Source organism: Ambystoma mexicanum, chromosome 11 (genome assembly GCF_040938575.1).
Source record: "Ambystoma mexicanum isolate Mex_15411 chromosome 11, UKY_AmexF1_1, whole genome shotgun sequence".
Lineage (NCBI taxonomy): Eukaryota > Metazoa > Chordata > Amphibia > Caudata > Ambystomatidae > Ambystoma > Ambystoma mexicanum.
Genome location: NC_090934.1, coordinates 537,521,437 through 537,541,164, shown reverse-complemented (window position 1 = coordinate 537,541,164; position 19,728 = coordinate 537,521,437). Strand labels below are relative to the sequence as shown.

Genomic DNA, 19,728 nt, shown 5'->3' with positions numbered 1-19,728 from the left:
TCTCACTTGAAGCCAGGGCCGAAGAGGCCGAGGGCCGAGCCAGACGCGCTAACATCCGAATACTGGGGGTACCGGAGGGAAGCGAGGGCCCGGATCCGACGGCCTATGTGGAATCCCTGATACAACAGGAGGTGGGCGCAGGAAAGCTGACGCAGGGATTCTCGATCGAAAGGGCGCACAGATCGCTGCAGAAGAAACCCCCGCCGGGCTCGCGCCCTCGCCCTATAATTGCTAAAGTTCTGAACTTCCGAGATAGGGAGATTATCCTCCGACACTCCAGAGAGGAGGGCCCTATCGAACGCAACGACTCCAAGATCACGATCTACCCTGATTACACCCCGAAAGTCCAACGGGAGAGGAATTCATTCGTCCCGATCAAGGCTCGGCTCAGACAACTGGACCTAAAATATATGTTGCTCTACCCCTCCAGACTAAAAGTGATCCACAAGGGCAGGGCGATCTTCTTGGAATCCCCGGCAGCGGCGACCATGTGGCTAGAGGACAACAATCTGGCAGCGGACAATGACTCTCAACTTTCCGCGAATTGATGAACCCCCTCGCCCGATGTGAGGATGTCATATACTCAACTAGGACGTTGGGCACTTGACCTAAGAAGAAGGTAACATCACTCAACAGTTTGCAAAGATGAAACGGCCCTCGCTCGGCCCCCGCCAGGCACAGGGCCCCACCCCCCACGAACAGAACAGGTCAGGCCAGTTGCCTGCCCGACCTTCCTCGTGCCCGATACCCGGATGGGTCCAGACGGTACGAGAGCGCCTGAGCACCCGCAAGACTTTGTCGTTGCTGGGCGCACCAGTTTTAGTTTTGTTATTTGTTTTTGTTTATACCACAGCCCTCAGACTACTAATGAAGCAGAAAAATGGGCCCGGAGGCTCTTGGGGGCGGTGGATGGGACATCGCCAGACCCTGAGGGGGACAATGTACCGCCCGGAGGCGCGGGAGGCGCGGAAGATGAGGCTGAAACAATAACTCTATGGCTTCCCAAATCAAGGTGATGACGTGGAATGTGAGGGGCATGGGCACGTACATGAGGAGGAATCGGATCCACTCCTATCTGCGTAGGAAAAAGATATCAATAGCAATGCTCCAAGAAACCCACCTCACGGACGAAGCAACGGCCAAACTCTCCGATAAGTGGGGAGGTACTGGGAAAGGGGCGCCTTATTCCAAATTCGCCAGAGGAGTGTTCACGTGGGTGAGCCCAACTGTTCCCTTCCACCTGTTGGGCCACGAAGCCGATAAGGAGGGCAGATATCTAATAATATGGGGCACCATCGATTCCATACCGGTGTGCCTGGTGAACTCATATTTCCCGCAACAAGGAATACCCTCACACCTCGCAATGCTCACTGCCAAAATCATTCCCAGGAGAGAGAGCGCTTTCATATGGGGTGGCGACTTCAATTCGGTCAGGAACGGCGCTCTGGACAGGTCGGACCCCCCCCGTTCCCCGAACAACCTCGCATCTAACGCGCTGAACACGGCAATAGAACAGCTCGATCTGGTGGATATTTGGAGGGAACAACACCCCATCGAGAGGAGCTACTCCTATTACTCGGCCCCCCACAAGGTCCACACGAGAATAGACTATCTGTTCATCGATCGTGCGCTGGCTCAGCAGGTGGACGACACACTTTACCTAGGTAGAACCATATCGGATCACTCGCCACTGACCATGCAATGGATCCCTAGAGGACCCAGGCCACCAATCCCGCTATGGAGAATGCCACCCGCAGCACTCACGGACCACGCATTCAGGGAAGAACTGGGTACCAAACTCGAAGATTATCTCGACATTAATACAGGTTCAGTGTCGCGCTGGAGCACACTCTGGGAGGCCATGAAGGTTGTCACAGGAGGCGAAGTTATATCAGGTGCCGGAGGTATTCGCAAGCTACTGAAACTGAAACTGGAGAAACTGGAAGACAGGATCACCCACCTTGAATCCGAACTCAACAATGCACCCGACGCCGAAACAGAGCTGAAGGACATCCGGGAGGAGTGCCTATTGGCATGGAACAGACTGTCCAAATTCGACTACGCGACCTACATAGCCAGAACTCACAAAGAAGCGGATAAGCCTGGTAGAATGCTTGCCTGGCTGTGTCGGCGCGAGTTTCCAAGACACCTCCCAACCGAAATAACGGATGAAAGGGGGACGACTCATCGGACGCAACGAGATATCAACCAAGCTTTTGCGGCCTTCTACTCCAGGTTGTACGCCCATGACGCCAAAATACCAGTGGACGACATCAGGACCACACTGGCCGAGATTGAGCTCCCAAGTCTGACGGAGGCCCAGAGAGAGTCATTGGATGCAGAGATCACCGCTGAGGACGTGACATATGCGATTCAGTCGCTGACCACTTGTAAAACCCCCGGGAGCGATGGACTCCCGCCCGAATTCTACAAAGCCTACGCTGCGACCCTTGCCCCGACACTCCACAGGGTCTACATGGAGGCATTTGAAACCGGGACCTTACCTGACTCCATGAAAGAGACAATTATCATCCCTATACTTAAACCTAACAAACCCGCCAACAACTGCGAGTCATATCGCCCGATTGCCATGCTGAACTATGACTGCAAAATTCTGACCACAATCTTAGCTAAGAGGCTGGCAAGGGTGATTGGAACCTTGATCCATGAAGACCAGAATGGCTTTGTGCCAGGTCGCAACACCACTGCGAACCTGAGGAGGCTCCAACATATCATGGCGGAGACCCACGACCGAGATGAAGACCTCGCTATACTCTCTCTGGACGCCATAAAAGCTTTTGATTCCATCTTTTGGGAGTGGTTAATTGAAGTACTAAAGGAATTCGGCTTTGGAGCGAGCTTCGTGAGGTGGATCGAGGTACTGTACAACACCCCGACAGCGAGGGTGAAGACTGGAACGACGATGTCTCAGGCCTGGCCGATACAGCGCGGCACCCGACAAGGATGCCCACTATCCCCAATGTTATATATACTGGGCCTGGAGCCAGTGGCTGCATACTTCAGGGCACAACATTTTGACGCGGGCATCGGGCTGGGCAGGGATTATGCCATAATATCCATGTATGCGGATGATGTCCTCCTGTACTTGAATAACCCCCGGCTCAACGCACACGTCGCGCTCGATATCCTCGACAACTACTCCCGATACTCCGGAATAACATTCAGCAAATTGAAGTCTTGTGCGTTTCCGCTGGCGAGACTTAGGGGCCTGGCTGAGTCAGACCTCCCAGACGTCGGGATACGATGGCAACTAGAACACTTTAAATACCTGGGAATTGACGTGTGCCATACCCCAGCTCTCACACATGACCATAACACGGAAAAAGCTGTTAGGACCCTTCGCAAATCCATGAACTTTTGGTCGAAGCTACCACTGGCGGTAATGGGCAGAGCCGCAATAGTCAAAATGATAATTCTCCCCCGCCTCTTGTACCACTTCACGAACGTATGCTTTTACATCAGGCCGCCTTTCTTCAAAAAATTGGACTCTCTCATCAAGGACTTCATATGGGGGTCCTCCAGACACAAGATCTCCCTCCCCACACTCACGCTCCCGCACAAAGAAGGTGGGATACAACTACCGGATCTACAAAGGTACTATCTGGCCGCACAGCTCAGTCACACAACGAAATGGCTTTCTGATGAACCTTCGTCGGAAACGAAGCTCCTCCGTAACCCGACTTCCAAGCTGTTCCCCAGGGAGATGCTTTGGAACCCGTTGAAACAAGCTTCAGGAGTCCCCATGATTGTCACCTTGGGCCGGCAGGTGTGGGCCAGAACCGGCTTTCTCCGACACCTGGAGCACCCCTACAATCCCAGTGCCCCCATCCTGGCTGACGTGTGCAAGACCCGCGCAGACTTAGCGACAGCGAGACAATGGGAGAGAGCTGGAATCTACACATGGGGGGATCTGTTCGAAGACGGCATGTTCAGAGAACTCGAATCCCTACAAGCCAATGAAGGCATTTCAAACGCCCAGTTCTTGTGGTACCATCGCCTCAAGCGAACGGCAAAGGCACAATGGCCCGTTTGGCCGGAGGAACCCCCACCGGACCCCCTTCTCCAGGAGATGTACGACCTAGCAGACGGCTGGAGACCGGTCTCCCGCTTATATGCCAAGCTGAACGACAGACCCAACCCAAAAAGCACGCCCCTGAGACAAAAATGGGAATCCGACCTGGGGGTCCCGCTCACCGACGGCGAATGGGAGCGAATACTTCTATACCCCAAAGAGGTGTCGAGGAATACCAGATTTAAACAAGTCCAGTTAAATGTCCTATACCGGACATACATGACTCCGCTAAGAGTTGCAACCTTCAACAATCGTGCACTTCCGCACTGCCCCTGGTGCGGTAACGACAAGGCGGACTTGATCCATATGTTTTGGACCTGCATCAAGACTGCGCACTTCTGGTCCATGGTGGAATGTACATGCACTGAGGCGGGGCTCACAAGATACGAGTGGAGCCCAAAGGAATGCTTGCTGGGAGCCCATCCCAGACCCAGCAAACATAAGCATCAGGTCAAACTAATGGACCTTGCTTGCATCCTTGCGAAGAGGTCCGTGGCGATGGCATGGAAATCCCCAAGGGGCCCTAGACACGGACGTTGGCTCAAAGACCTGGAAAAGTGGACGGAGGCGGAGACTAGGGCCTGGCAGGATGGCATCCGCTCGAACGATGACGACTCCAATGAAGCTCTGGACTCATGGAAGGCCCTGGTGCGTGACATTCAATTCGCCTCCGACCACAAATCCCCCTGAATTTTCGCTCCTAACAGAATACCGCCTGTGACTGGTTTCTAAGAATGGCCAACACCATACCCAGCCCCCCACGACCACGGACTTGCTGCACACCGAACCCCCCCCCCCCCTTCGCCCCCCACCACGGACGATACATTGCTCTATGAAGGCTGTGGAAGTTAAGTAGTTAATTAGTTAATTTGTTTTCAGTTGATTGTTAAGTCACTGTTTGTTGTTTGTTTCGCACTTTTACAAATTCCAATAAAATGCTTTTAAAAAAAAAAAAAAATCAGAGCCCAGTCCTTCAGGTTTTGATAGTCCTGGAGGGCTACTGTTAACCAGCAATTTGTGGGCAGCACTTTATAGAAGCACTAGAGTAGTCATGACTGCATTTGAAATTGCCTCCCTTTAAGCCGTTCCCAACTTGTGCTACTACCCTCCATGATGGCACTCGTTTCGCCACTCTGTGAAGGGCGAAATGCTGATTTGTGCCCTTTAGGGAATTACATTTGTGAGAGGCTTGTAATGGTGACTACCAGAGCACGTGGTGGCACAGCTTCATAGGGTGACGACGACGCGGTTGACTATCCAGTCTGCCTTTGGAGAGCTCCTGTGTTTCTGAAGGATGTCACCGCCGCGCTATCTCCGTGGCTCGTGCTCCCATTCACTGCCATGTGCTACACGAGGAGCGCCCCCCAAGACCGCATTGCCGTGTGTGCTTCCAGAGAGTCTTCGCATGGGAGCAGGATCAGCCATGGTACGCTGCGGTTTCAAGAAAGTGGTCTCACAGTACAATAATCTCATAAAAATGCTTTGCTAGCCGTGTCTGACAGCGACTCTAAACCAAAGTCCACAATGAACTAAAGTGGCCATGCAGTCGGTTCATGAGTGTTTACTGTTTTTTCTGTTTCTGTACATGTGTGTCACCAAACAGATATTCAGGGCTCTTACTTGTGGTGGGTGAAGTTAGGCAGCGGTCCAGGGTGAAGGTACGGTTAGGGAACATGATCACCTGATCCCAGCCATAGGTTGGAGACTATTTTACCTGTTCGATTAGTTGTAGACAACTGACTGGTTAATTGCCATTCATCTCTAGTGAGATTCTCCCTAAAAAAAAAAGTGCATTGTCTGATTAGAAATGGGAGAGGTACATTGCAAACGCCATGGGGTGTAAAACGATGATTACAAATAAGTGACTGTATTGCACAGCATTTTCTTTCACTGTGTGAAGTTAAATATGATAGTACAGCTTTAAAAGCCAAAGAGGATTTGTTTAGGTTATCAACAAATACTTGTACAAAATGGAGCTGGGAAGATATGTGGTCAAGTGCCTACATTTCAGACTGTGCTCCTAGCTCAGCTTCACCCTTCACCACATTGTGTCCTCCTGGGCAAACCACTTAATCTTACTGTACCTTACAGCTACCAACATTGGAAGTCCCTAGAAGTGATTCAGTTTGCAGCGTGTGCTAGTAAAAAACAAAAAAGCCGCACTCATGGTTTACTAGATTATAGATCTTTGCAAAGCCAACAGTGAGGAGCTGTGTGCAGTGAAAATGCTTTCTTTTTTGCAACATCTTTACCAGAGCAATTTCACCAGACGGACCTTGTTTCCAAATGTGTGGGTTCTCCTGTGGATCTGTTGAGCAGAGTTTCATAAAATGGAATCTGATAAAAAGGCATTGGTGGTTTTTAATGGCTCAAGAGTGGCGTCTACTGGCTCTTGGTGTACATTCAGTGGTGAGCAAAATGATTAGCTTGTCCATCAGGAATAAACCCGTTTGCTCTAGCACAATCGGGGCGATTGTGCTTTAAACCATGCCCAAATGCAATGTAGTGAAAATGACGTCTTTTACAATCTTGTCGACTTTGCTGTGTCTGCTTATCACCCTGAAGTGGCTTAATTGCAAGTTCACAGTAATAATAATAGTGGTGTTTTATATAGTGCGGCGAACTGGCGAGCCTAGTTCCTGAGATGTCTGCGCTATGTGTGGTGCCATCCTATTATCCTTTAAAAAGACAGGCCTTTCTACAGCGGTGCCGTCTACCTGTCTTACTATCCCAGTTCACATGATCTTCTAGGGTGCAATTTCTGACATTTTGGCAGCTCCTTTTGATTGGTGGGGGGGCAGATGCGCCATGGTTACTCGGGCCCTGCATGCATACGTACGATCTCCAAATGATCGAATAGTTTTGTGACTTTCAATCAGGCTTCCATTGTACAGTGAACACAATGCGGTGCGTTGTTTTCAGTGCATGTGGGTGAATATCCCGTTGCTATGAAGAACACATCTGCAACCCTTTGTCAGGTGGAGAAGGAGATTGGAAAAAGAGGGGGCAGGACGGGAGGGGGCAATCATTCTTGGGAAGGTCGACTTTTATTGAACTTCCTTAAAATGTTTGTCCCTTCACCAGGACTTGACCACTTTTCCATAACTTTGAGGGTGCACCTGTTGGAGGCAGGGGAGTTGCTAGGTCTGGAAAAGACCCGGGGCTAATCTGATGTCAGAATTGTTGGGACTGGGGGCTAGCTAGTCTTTTGGCTGTAGCTCCTGAGATTCTATCCGGGGCTACAACCAAAAGATCAGGGGCTATAGCCCCCGCAACCCCCCCTAGCAACGCCCCTGGTTGGAGGACCGACTGCCCTTTTCATTGGCCATACTATCTTAGCCTAGCCATTAACGAGCGATGCAAAGTGTTCTACCCAGCCCATGCTTTGGCATGTGCTGCCATTAATCCGTCATATGTGTGTTTTGCTCCCTTGGTGCCATCATGGAGCTCGGGTAACGGGTTGAGTGTAAATGCGGAGTGTACCCTAATACACGGATTCATATTTTATACTATTTCTATTACATTGTTTGAAATGTCTGGGGCGGTTCATGTGAGCTAGTGCTTCACAGCTCTTATGCACAAGAAAACACCCATGCATTGCTTGCATTGATGCTATTGGGGGACCACGAGAAAGACTCTCGCAAGCTGTAAAGTATGTGCTTATGTATATTTGTACAAGTTTGAGTGGCCTGATGTGACTGTATCAATTTACAGTATATAATTAGGGAGAATAGGAATCTAGCACCTGGAACAACTGAGACCACTACCCAAGTTCCAAACACCTTCATTACGTGGATACAACTGTCTATTACATGTATCAAAAATATAACTGCACTTAAGCAGGGATATTTGATTGTAGACATGCAATGATATTGTTCTGTTTGTTTCTCTTGACCACTTTCTTTGTTGTGCCTCGGGTATCCCACCTACTTGACAGTGAGATGTAAGCCCACCTTCCACATATCGCCTTTTCATTTGTTGTTTTCTTTGCAGGGCCAGGAATTGACCGTCCGTCAGATAGCGCTGCTGGGATTCCGAGACTGCGTGGTGTTGAAGGTGCAGTTGGAGGAAGCCTTCTCTTGCGTGAAAATGCAAATCCCACCCTCCATCGTTCAGATGCTCCTTATACTCCAGGTGGGAAGCCGCTCCTGGCCAACCCGGTCCTACTGGTCTCCGATTCTGGGTGCCCCATCCTGGCCACCCATATCCTACTGGTCGCCGACTTTTCTGGGTGCCCCGTTTACATGTCTGCCCTCTTTGGCTGCATTTTCTTCTCACATAAGCTCTGCAAACACGTTTCAACAAAAGTATTCATTCTGCCAGTCCGTCTTATAATGTATACATGCCAAGTCGGAGGTCTGCAACCTGTTGCTCTCCAGATGTTTTGTACTACAAATTCCGTCATCTTTCTCCGTTGACTGTCACCTAGGGCGGATGGCCCAAATCATCTGGAGTGTCAAAAGTTTCAGAACCCTGTGCTGAGTTAGTATAATAATTAAGACTTTTTGTGGTTGCAAATATGCATGTTGAGTGAGGGGGGCTCACGCGGACATCCTAGGGACATTGCAAGCCCTGAATGGCCTTTTCAGGGCTAAATTGCATCACTTGACCAAGATGCTATGATGTACCAATGGAATTGATCACTCTTTGTTTGTCTGCTCGGTTATCGGGCAAATTCTGATCCCAAATTACCTTTTTTGTATAATACTGGTTTCCAAACAATATAACCAGTCATGACGATGTGCGACCTGCACCTGGTATTGCCGCAGTAGTATGTTTAATTTTGCAGATGAAGAACTCGTTGAATGTTTAGGGTGGCTACACGCACAAAGGCGTTATGACCATTAGGGGTTATTTTGTGATTGACCTTGTTTATAGTAATGGGCATGTCCCCTGATTTGTAAACACCACGCTTCATTATAAGTTTGGCGGCCCAGAAATAATGGTGCCGGTAGCAATGTGCTGGCACCCATTCCAGACTGCCATACTGCTAGTTTGCCGGTAGGGGCACGGAACTCCCGGCAGGTCAGACCTGCCGGAAGTTCAGGCTCTTACTGGCATGCTTTTCCCTGAAGCACTGGCACTAACCAGTTACTAAAGGTGCCGGTGCTTCAGGTATCCCATTCCCATAGAGCCCTATGGGATTCCATGGGAATGGAAAATAACCGTTCCGCTGCCACTCATGATATCCCGGTGTAACTGGGATATTAGGCAGCGGAACCAGTGTTACGGAGTCAGTGGTACCCTGCCGCTTAGCAGCGGGTTTTTACCGGCGACCCCATAATGAGGCCCGCATGTAAACGCAAACAGGCGACCGTCTAGTAGAGCTTTGATCAGTGCCATATCCGCCAATAGGGAAATTGAAAGGGTTCACGCCTGGTGGGTGCATGCGAGAGACGGTAGGGATGCAGTGGAGTCAGTCATGTGTCATGCTTTGCTTGGACGGGTGGAACGGAGGTCCAATACTGTTGGCCAACTGGTTGAAAAGCCGAGTTTGCAGAAGTACCGAAAGTATGAAAGAAAGCAGCCCGATTACATGTTGGGGCAATGTGGGATAGACTTCAATCCCCTAGGTCAGTGGTCTCGGGCCATTGGGTCACCAGATGTTTTGGAGTACAACTACCATTGCTCCCTGTCGGCGTAGGCAAAGGCGAGGAATCCTGGGGCTCGCAAGCCAATTCATCTGAAGATCCGCAGGCTGAAGAGCCCTGTCCTGTGTTGCCATCCTCACCCGACTGTTGGGACGGTCTAGTGTCCGTGTACCTGTGTGGAAGCTGGAGTTGGGGGGCACCTGCAGAAGTGGGCTTGCCTTCATGCTGAACCACTAATGTCCACTGGTTTTTGGCGGATGAACTGTGTTTCACCCCATCCCAGAGAATCCCATGAAATGCAGCCAGGGCTTTCAGGGAAGAGCTCATGGAGCGAATTTAAAGAGCCCATATTTTATTTGTGGCACCCCAAAGCACATTGCCTACGCAAAATGTGGTTCTTGGGGACCCCCTGTTATTTAATGGGTCATGGTCGGTAAGGAATTGGAGACTGGCATGTGAAGGACTGTAGCCATGCCCCACCCACCTTTCATTGGCACCTGTCCGACGAGGACAGGTAAAGATGCCACCTAGTGACATTAAACCATCCCAGATCGGTTTAGCCATCGCCAGAAATGGGGTGATGCGACCTATGGGGCGCGCCGTCCTCTTTGGCAATTGCCCACTTGCCCGATTTAAGAGCATAAGGGCAGCGTCACACTATGACTTTGCCACACAGCATTGGTGCTTATGCAGCGAACAGGGCAGAAGAAGCGATTGATGGCATTACTGCGCCCGCAGAGGAAAAGGGGTGTTCAAGAGCTCGCGTGCATGGCAGAGGTGAGCGGGATGGTCAGGGTGTTTAATGGAGTTCGTAGTGAGAGAATGCAGCCTTGTGCCGTGGAATACAGCCTATATTCTCGTGCACCTGACTGGCAGGGGACAGTAGTAGGGCGCTAATTACAATGCCAGCCTCAATCGCGATACTGATGTATCATTTATTCACAGACAATGTCAGTCAACCGAAGTTGGTACTCACTTCGAAAGGGTTAAAGGCTGAGTTCCCCTTGCTGGGATGTGGACCTGCGAGCTGCGGATCACTCACAGATCACAGCAGGGAGCACTCAACCCACTGAGCTATTTTACCGGCTAACAAAAGGTTGATTTGCAGGAATTCCTGAACAGGTGACCGTGGCAGAATTAAATGTTTCCCCCCCTTGTATTCAGTGGTCAGAAACGCACATCCCTTGCAGCCAGGTAACTTGCCTATGCTTGTACTTCTTTCTCCAGGGTGTCCATGAACCTACGGGCCCCAGCGAGGCCTACCTGAGGCTGGAGCAGCTGACCAAGCGGGCCGTCTCCCCGTACCTGGGAACGCATGGGGACCACAGCACCTGCGCGCCCGGTAAGACCTTGAGCGCGAATGCACTGACACAGCACTGGGAAGGGGGCAGGGGCGACCTGTTATGCTTTTATTCCTATTCCAGCAGCACGAGGGAGTCTTGAAAGTTCACCAGCTGTGCTCCGCACTCCAGACATCATTTGTAAATGAGGTCAATCCCTCCATGTGTGCAGGGGAATGTGGCCCTACATCTGGGCTCCCTCGGAGATTATTGACTCGTGTAGCAGCTGCGGCGAGGCCTTGTTTACTTGCACAATCTTGGCTGCCCTGCCTTCACCCAATTATGCGTGTTCTACTTTGTCTTAGTATAGCAAAGGTCCTTGGCACAAAACGCTCTTCTGGGTAGGCCGCCTTTGTAGAGTTCTTCTGATGCCCCGAGCTGGGATCTCACGGGTAGACATTAACTATGTGCGCTGGAGGCTGGCATCTGAAGCTCGCCACCCCACTGTGCTCGGGATGCTGGCATACGCGGGACTGGGGATGCCTTCTTTTCAATTCAACTGGAAGGGGAGGCCGGGCTTTTGCCGCAACCTTTGATTTAGGTGACATCAAGGGACATGGCATGAGGAGTGACCTCACGCTACATAACCTCACAGGAAGTGTCATTGAAAGGCACTTACCTGTGGGTGATAACTGCGTAGCCTTGACCAACCCTCCACCGCGCGTTCCACTAAAAGGGCACCGGCCATTTGGAAGCCAGTCTTCGTCCTTCCACCAATGGCGACAGTCCAGTAAGAGCTGTGAGATCATGTTCCCTCAGTGAGATGAAGCCCGATTCCCTAGGCACAGCAAGCAAACATGTGCATTCATTCTCTCTCTTGCTCTCCCAAACAGTCTCTGAGTTCGTCATAACCACTGGCATTGCTCTGGGCAGCCTTTTTATAGCATTGTGCCACCAGGCCAAAACAATCAATGGGTTGCTTCTGTTCTCGTGCAGATGGTGCATGGCTTATAAGTTTACACTGGACTGCTCCACAATCATTTGTATATGGCTGGTTCCTTTCTGTAATGGTGAAGGAGGGATAAGGTTACAGAAAACTTGCCCAGAGCAATGATTAATTCGAACCCTTGCAGCCTTCGCTTGGTTTTACTGTACTTTGCCCTTTATTTGTCTACTGTTATTTCGTCTCCTATCTTTAAGCGTGTAGCCCAATAGAATCGATCCTTTTGCATTTCGTTTGTAAGGTCCCTTGCTTTATTGCTGCTCCTGCTGCAGAGGCGGGTGTGCAAGCTACAGGGAACAGGTTTGTATCATGGAGGAGCTATTGAAGAATGCTATCATTCGGTGGTTGATCAAATCGGGAACCTGCAGTCTAGGAGGGATGGGGAAAGGCAGAAAGCTGCGATGATGGCAGTTTGGAGCTCTAAATGAGCTTTTCTGAATCACTACCCCCCCGCACCCCGCCCCCCAACGAACACAAGTGGGAGCAGGTGCAGGTCTAGGCAGGAATCGCTCATGCCCGCGCTCAGTGTGCCCCCTACCGCTCCACTCACAAAGCAGCCAACAGACCTTACACTGCCAAGGACCAAGCCCCAGGCGAGCCCCCGTGCCTACAAAACACTAGTTCGTAATTCATTTCGCTTTTCTGGTGGGAGAGAACCTTGACTCAAAGAGCAATGTCACAATGAGCAAGCCAAGGTTCGATTCACAGCCTGCGCTGTGCACTACATAAATTACAGTATTTACACCAGATGTAATAATTATAGTCTAATAAACTATTGTAAGTGGTATTAGCCTGTTTGACCTAAAACATTTGACCTAATGAAAAATGTGGTCGTTTTTTGCATGGGTGATTTGGCCTTAGGAGCAATTTAGTCGCATATATTGCAAAATATCAACCCTGGAACGCAGGGGCTGCGGAAGTGTCCCCCGCTTCCCATGTTTGATATTTTGCAATTTCAGGGGTGCACAGGTGTCCCCCGCTTCCTTAAAATTGGAGGCAGGGGACAAACAAAAAAATGCATGTGCGATTAAATTGGGCCCAGGCGGACAGATTGTGGTCAGTTTGCCACGAACAAAAGAAATTCTGTGACACACACCCACACCTTCTAAATACTGTTATTTTTGATACCATGTTTGTTATTAGGTATGGAGCTAACACTGTATCCTATTCAACCCCATTTGCGAGACTTTTTGTGTAGTGGGGCTTAGCTGAACCACTTCTAGGAGATCTCAGCTTTAGCAGCCAACTAACGTAAGACCCATTTCGGTTCAGGATCACATAATGCGGTCAAGTGGGAAAGTCTGCCTGCGGGCCCAGGTTTCCATGTTGCACAGGTGGCATTTTTGTAGGTTTCAGACTGCGTATTCTCATGTTGCAGCTTTAGTTTTGGACCAGTACACAATGCTGTCTGCATAGTAGCTTAGGAAGAGCTTTAATAGCATTCTGTGCCTGGGTGCCATCTTCTACACTTTCTGCGTTGGGGCCTCCATCTTCAGCTGCAACCTTGACTGAGCCGGAAGTGACGTCACAGGCAATGGTGATCTGCCCCCAAAAGGTAGGGACAAAAAGCAGGGGCTGGGGGTGATATCCAGCAACAAGTTATGGCACATGGGGTGAGCCTGCACTTTGCAAGTTTGAATCCCACGGCAGTGCCAACTTAGTTATCCCTCTGTCATTTTGAGGACTGTAATTATTGTAATAATAATTACACCTGTTATTACAGTGCTTTGAAGATGGCGGAATCTGGCAAGAAGCGATAAACATGAAGACCGGTTATCCTCCACACTGTCAGTCATATAAAGCATAATCATCTGAAGGAAGAGGCCCACAGAAAGTGCTGCATATCTACTTTTAAAAATGCAGAAACAAAACTTTCCAACTTTCCTGGGTGAAGATGAGATACTTTTCAAGTTTTGCTCGCAATATTCTGTATTCTTGAACACTCTACCTTTTTCTTTAATTCATTTTTGGTATGAACAATATTCTTCCATAAAAGTACAGTATGCACTCTAAAAGCCAAAAATAAAATCTAACTTACCATCATGAAACAGGATAAAAACCATAAGAAACTTTGCAATAAAACACGAAAATGATCAATATCAAATACAACCCACAATACACAAATTGTCACATGCATTTCACCTACATTAAGCGGTGCCATTATTTTGCCTCTGTTTTGAAAGCACCCAACAGGTAACCCTGAACCGCAGGGCAAGCCAACGCATCCGCTGAAGGATACGCCAGATCAGGAGGAGGACACAGACTCTTTCTGGCAATTTCAATGCAGGTTTTATTAAAGAATAATCAAAATGGCCAAATGTCCCTATTTCTATGGGGTGTTCCCTACCTAGTAAACTAACATGCTCGTCGGTCGTCCGTGAATATCCAAAAGAAAACTGTCCACTGTCCAAACTAAACCTGTCTTACCCTACCACTATTCTAACAGCTGAAGATGACTCCCTTCTGCTGGAGCTTGCTTCCTGCCAGTTTCTTCTTTCTTCTCTTATAACATGATATTTTTAAGTAGTCCATTGTGACTGCTTTTATCGGTTCATTCAGTTCCTCCAAGCCTGTATTGCAATCCTTTCTTGGAACTGTGGTCTTGAATAATTAATTGGTTCATATACAGTGACTTTCCCCCTCTTTCCAGGGTATTGATACCCTGTCTGAGATTCACTCTTCATATCTCTTTCTCTTTTCCTTAGGTCATGGTATTCTATCTCTTCAGCTTCTCTGGCCTTTGATAGATATTTGTGGTTGCCCTTTTCACCAGGCGCATTTCTCCTGCTCCTTAGTGTCTCAGTCTCCTACATGCATATTTCGCTAAATAAAATAGTGTGGTTCTTTCCTTCAGGCATTTGTATATTTGTAGTATCTTTTCCAATATTAATTGTACTCTGGCTTATTTTCTCATCATTCCATTTGCTTACTCTTTCATTCATAATACTGGAATGAGTATGAATGGTCCCATGACGATTTCTCTCTTCATTCTGTTTTCTTATTCTTTCGCTTATATTACTGGGACGAGTATGAATGGTCCTGTAATGATTGCCCTTAGGCCTCCCGTTTCACCGTTACCTGTGTTTACCCGGGGTAACATCACTAGGGCCTTGGTCTTCTCAAGGTATTCTATTCTCTTTGTTCTCTCGTGGTCCTGCTTCACTTCGTGTCTCGACACCAGTTTCCTTCCTAGATCCAGTTTATCATCTCCTTGGGTAACCTTCTGGTAGGCGGTCATATCCGCCTAGAGGTTTTGACGCAATTTGAGGGCCCGCCGGTCCACCACGGGATCTACGTGGTCACGCCACCACAATGGTCGTCTCTCATCTCTCCTGGTTCTGGATGCTCCAAGTCCCATGTTCCTCTTGCCACTTCCCAGCAACTTTCAAACTTGCATGCTTTGCCGGTGGTAGTCTCATCCCCTCTCAGGTGTTGCATCTGCTTGGGTTTCCCTTGCTGACTTATGCTTCTCTCTGCCTCGGCTGACTGCAGCATCTATCTCCGCTTCATCTTCTTCATCCCATTTTAAATGGGATTCCCTATTTAAAGAGACCTATGCATCTACTAGTTGGAAATAACAAATGGTACCATATTCTTCTTTCCAGTCTTTACCTTGTATGTCGTTCACGTTTTCTGATATTCCTAAGGAGGACGTACACGAATTTGAGAGTTCCTCAGAGGAACGGGAGTTCTTGTCTCCACAGGGGGAAGTCTCTGCCGGTGAGGTTCCACTTGCCTCGACCCCTAGGGAGGGTCTTGCGGAGCGGGCTCACATCCTAGCCTCCCTTGGGGGGAGAAGGAATAAATTCATGCGATTTGTCACAAAGTGCATTCGTGCCAGCTTAAATTGATTACAATTACAAGATCTCAGGACAGGAACAAGCATTTTCTTCCTCAAACAAGAATAAAAATGATTTAAAAACATAATCTGCAACAAGTCCTCATGTATAATAGGATTACAACAATGGCTCAATTCTGCGGTCTCCTTCCCACCCCACTTAGATGTTCCAGCATTTAGGTGTAGCATAATATTCCTAAATTAACGTAAGATATAACTGGAGTACACATTCTTAATCCATAATAAGTAGGGCTCGGGACCAGCAACCCCCTTCACCATTAGTCTTGTCAAAAGCTTTACGAAAAACATTAACTCTTTGTGAATCGCAATATTCTTTCTGGGTTTCTGAACCTGGAGCCAAAGCCCAGTTGATGAGAATAAACATTCTCCTAGCTTAACTACTTGATCCTGTTATGAATATCACTTTTCGACAAATCATTCAAAATACTCCTTGTAAGGGATGCAGCTGGTTTAGTCAAAATGGAGCACCAGAGCGTAAAGATATCATGGCTTAATGGCCATCCAAAAGCATGCCCCTAGCTCAAGGTGCCGTGCCAACAATGGCATTGTAGGTGGAAGCCACAGTAGGGTCCTCCAAAAAATAATGTTCACATATGGCCAACACATCAGTATTGGCATGGCCCTCTACACCTGCCCCATGCATGACCGCTTCAACAGTTCTTTACCCGGTTTACCATTAGCATAGCTTGACTTGGATGGCTACCAGTGGACCCGACAATACCAACATCTGCTGAATTTGTTCAATTCTCACACCCTGCTTCCTGAAAGGATCATATCATCTCATATTTTTAGCAAAGGAAAGGTCAAAGTAATTCTACTTATCGACTGTCTCCGTTTTAATGCCCTTACATTTCAACAAATCCAAGGATGCCAACATGATCTTGGATTTGACAATGTTGATCGACAGGCCTTGTGCATCCGTAAACGCGGTATATTTATCAATCGATGACTGCAACGCTCAAGGACGTTGGACCATCAACACTGCAGCATAAAGTACGATTACCTGTGAATGGCTTCTTGCTTCAGGTGCATCACTGACTATGGAAAGAAGAACATGCAGGTCATTGAGGTACAAGTTAAATAGCAGAGGTGCCAATACACATCCCTGCCACACATCCCGATGAGATGCAAATGGGCAGTTCTATTTGCCACTGGGACAATAGCGACTACTCCCCTTCAAGTCAAGACAGTTTGCTCCAGATCAATATTTGTACCTTAATTTGTCCACTTTAAAACTGACCTAAAAGTACCAGAGTGCACTGTGACATAAGGCTAAAAACCAGGACAGGCTGAGCATTTTACACTGGACATGCCTTTAATCTTGTAAGTGGTGCCACTAATAAGGACCTCAACAGCAGTGCTTGTGGGACAATGGTAACCTGACTTCACTTTTAACACTGGACCCAGAAGACAACGACCAGCCCACCATGTGGGATGCTTGAACACTCTGTTCACCACCACACTACTTGTGGGATACTGGCACCTGATCACCCATCTTGCTTTGTTAGATGAATGCACCCAGATGCCCAAACACCCCTCCAACATCTGATGCGAGGGTGAGGACGATAGCTATCCAACTACACGTTCTCTCATTTGATTCCGTTTTTTTTCTTCTGGTCCCTAATTTCCTTATATGAAAGTTGTGCCACGGGGGCATACTTCGAGGCAGTCACATAGCTTGTAATATTTGATGTTGATTTGTATGCCTTAAAGTGACCAATTCTGAGGTCACAGAATCAGAATGACAGTGTCGCAATTCATCATTCCCCATTGATGACAAAAATAAAATGACTGCATGCTGGCATTAGACTGTGGCTGCAACTTAAAAAGTGAAAACATGCAATACACTGGTGATCGGCACAGTTCATTGCTAGTTACTGCGTCTTTCGTGGAATGCACCCTTTCAACAAGCAGTGACAAGTTTAGGCAGGTACCTGAAGTCCTGCATTCATGCCTCCCAGGGAGAGTACCTAAATGTAGGACATTTTCAAATGAGTGTGGGGCTAGGGGCGAGTGGTTTGTGGGATTTCTCTTTCAATGCAGCGTCTGTTCTGGACCTTCTCTGAGGGTTAGAATACCTGTGACGGTCTCCTGTTCCTCTGCCAAGTATGAGGAGTCAAACAAACCTTATGCAACTGAAACCAAATGAGGGCAGGTGTGGTTGTGATCTGCTTGTGAAATTAATGTCATGCACAGATGTTAATTTTGAAGGGTACTTGTACCACGCACTATCCCCACCGGAGTGGGCCCCAGGCGCTCGGGCAGATCTGAAAAAGGAAGGTATTAAAAAAAACAGGGGGTTGTGGGGAGGGTTAGTAGCATATAGAGGGAATAGGAAAGTGAGAGTTGTGAGGTCCTGTTGGCAGTTTCAGTTCGGTTTGCAGAGTTCGCTGCGCAAAGGTGCGGTTTTCAGGTCGTTGTGATTCCCATGTGCTGTTGTGCCGGGTTATGTGTTTGTATGTTGTTGAAGTGTGGATTGCTGTTCAGAGAGGTGGTTCTGTGAGTTTCTGTAGGAGAAAGGTTATGCAGAAAATTGAGGTTTTAGATTTGGGTTAGCAGGTTTTTTTCTTACTTCCTTTTGCTTTGGCTTTCTGCTCTCTTTCCCCTGGTTTTTCTTACCTCTTTGCTTTGGGTTTCTGTGCTCAACATCTATGACCATCTTGTGTGTTTTGATATAGTTTGGCAGCCTAGTTGACAGGTCGGTTGTGGAGTGGCAGATTTTCTCGATCAGGTTCTAGTGTTATGTGGACATGGTTGGCAGTGGTGTGTTCCCCTCACCCTAGGGATAGGGAACGATGGGGTTAGGGGAATTGTCTGGTAGGGGTTCCTTATCTACCGTGGTTTCCACTGTAAGCTAGTGGTGTGTGTACATGTGTGATTGATACAACCTCCCCCGCCCTCCTGTTATGGAAGATTAAGTTAGGGTTTATGGGTCTCTCCCTGGACTTCTTGTTTACAGCTGGATCTATGGTTACTAGTCGTTTCCTTCTTGTCCAGGATTGAAGAGCCAAGTTAGTTTTTTGAATTTTAGGTGATCAATTGTATTGCATATGTTTTTTGGTAGGCCATTGAAGTTTTTGCTGCCTATTGTGCAAAAGATGATCCTCTGAATTTTCTTTTATTGTATGGTTTTGGTTACAGTCGAATGTCTTTGCTTGATCGGAGTGGTCTTGTCAGATAGTAGATGGGCATTTTCTCATTTAGGCACTCTGCTCCTTGGCCATGGATGGCTCTGTGCGTTATACACATTGTTTTGAACCTTAATCGATGTTTTATTGGTAGCCAGTGTAGCATTGACAGCACTGGGGTAATGTGTTTTCTTCATGGTGTTTTGGGCAGGACTGTGGGTGCTGCTTTTTGGATGCTCTGAAGTTGGGTATAGGCTGTTGGCGTAGTCTACTCTGGACATGAGTGTGATGATGGTGAGTGTTTTGTGGGTGAAGGAGAGGAATGATAGGATCCTTTTTACCGTGTGCAGGGGGAAGAAACATTTCCTGATTATAGTGTTTACTTGAGGCTCAAGTATTAGTACATTGTCCATCAATTCACGAAGGTTCTTTACTATCATTGATGGTGTCGGTGCTGTTCCTAGTTCTGTCGGCCATGGCATGCAGTTGTTGTTTGATTTTGCCCCGGTTAAGTTTGAGGCTGTTGGTGTTCATCCGACCGCAGAGTTCTTGTAGGCAACCTTCCAACGTTGTTTTCTTCATGTGTGTTTTGTATTTTCTATATGATCTTTGTGTCGTTGGTATAGTTGTGGTATATGAGGCTGTGTCTTGTAATGAGCGTGATTAGTGGAGTGAGGTATATGTTGATGAGCAGTGGAGATGGGGAGGATCCTTGTGGCACCTTCACAGGTGGATTCCCTTCGAGTGGATTTGAAAGTTGTGATCCAAACAGTT

The 19,728-nt window shown here is 48.1% G+C and overlaps 1 protein-coding gene across 4 annotated transcripts in view; it reads left to right on the top strand.

Moving 5' to 3' along the window:
* PRR5L (proline rich 5 like) overlaps window positions 1–19,728 on the top strand; it is a 344,445-nt gene that overhangs the window by 268,512 nt on the left and 56,205 nt on the right. For all 4 annotated transcript variants that reach the window (XM_069623352.1, XM_069623350.1, XM_069623353.1 and 1 more), the window contains 2 exons: window positions 8,087–8,227; window positions 10,912–11,026. In XM_069623352.1, the coding sequence (XP_069479453.1) occupies window positions 8,087–8,227; window positions 10,912–11,026 (256 nt within the window). The remainder of the gene's footprint in view (window positions 1–8,086; window positions 8,228–10,911; window positions 11,027–19,728) is intronic.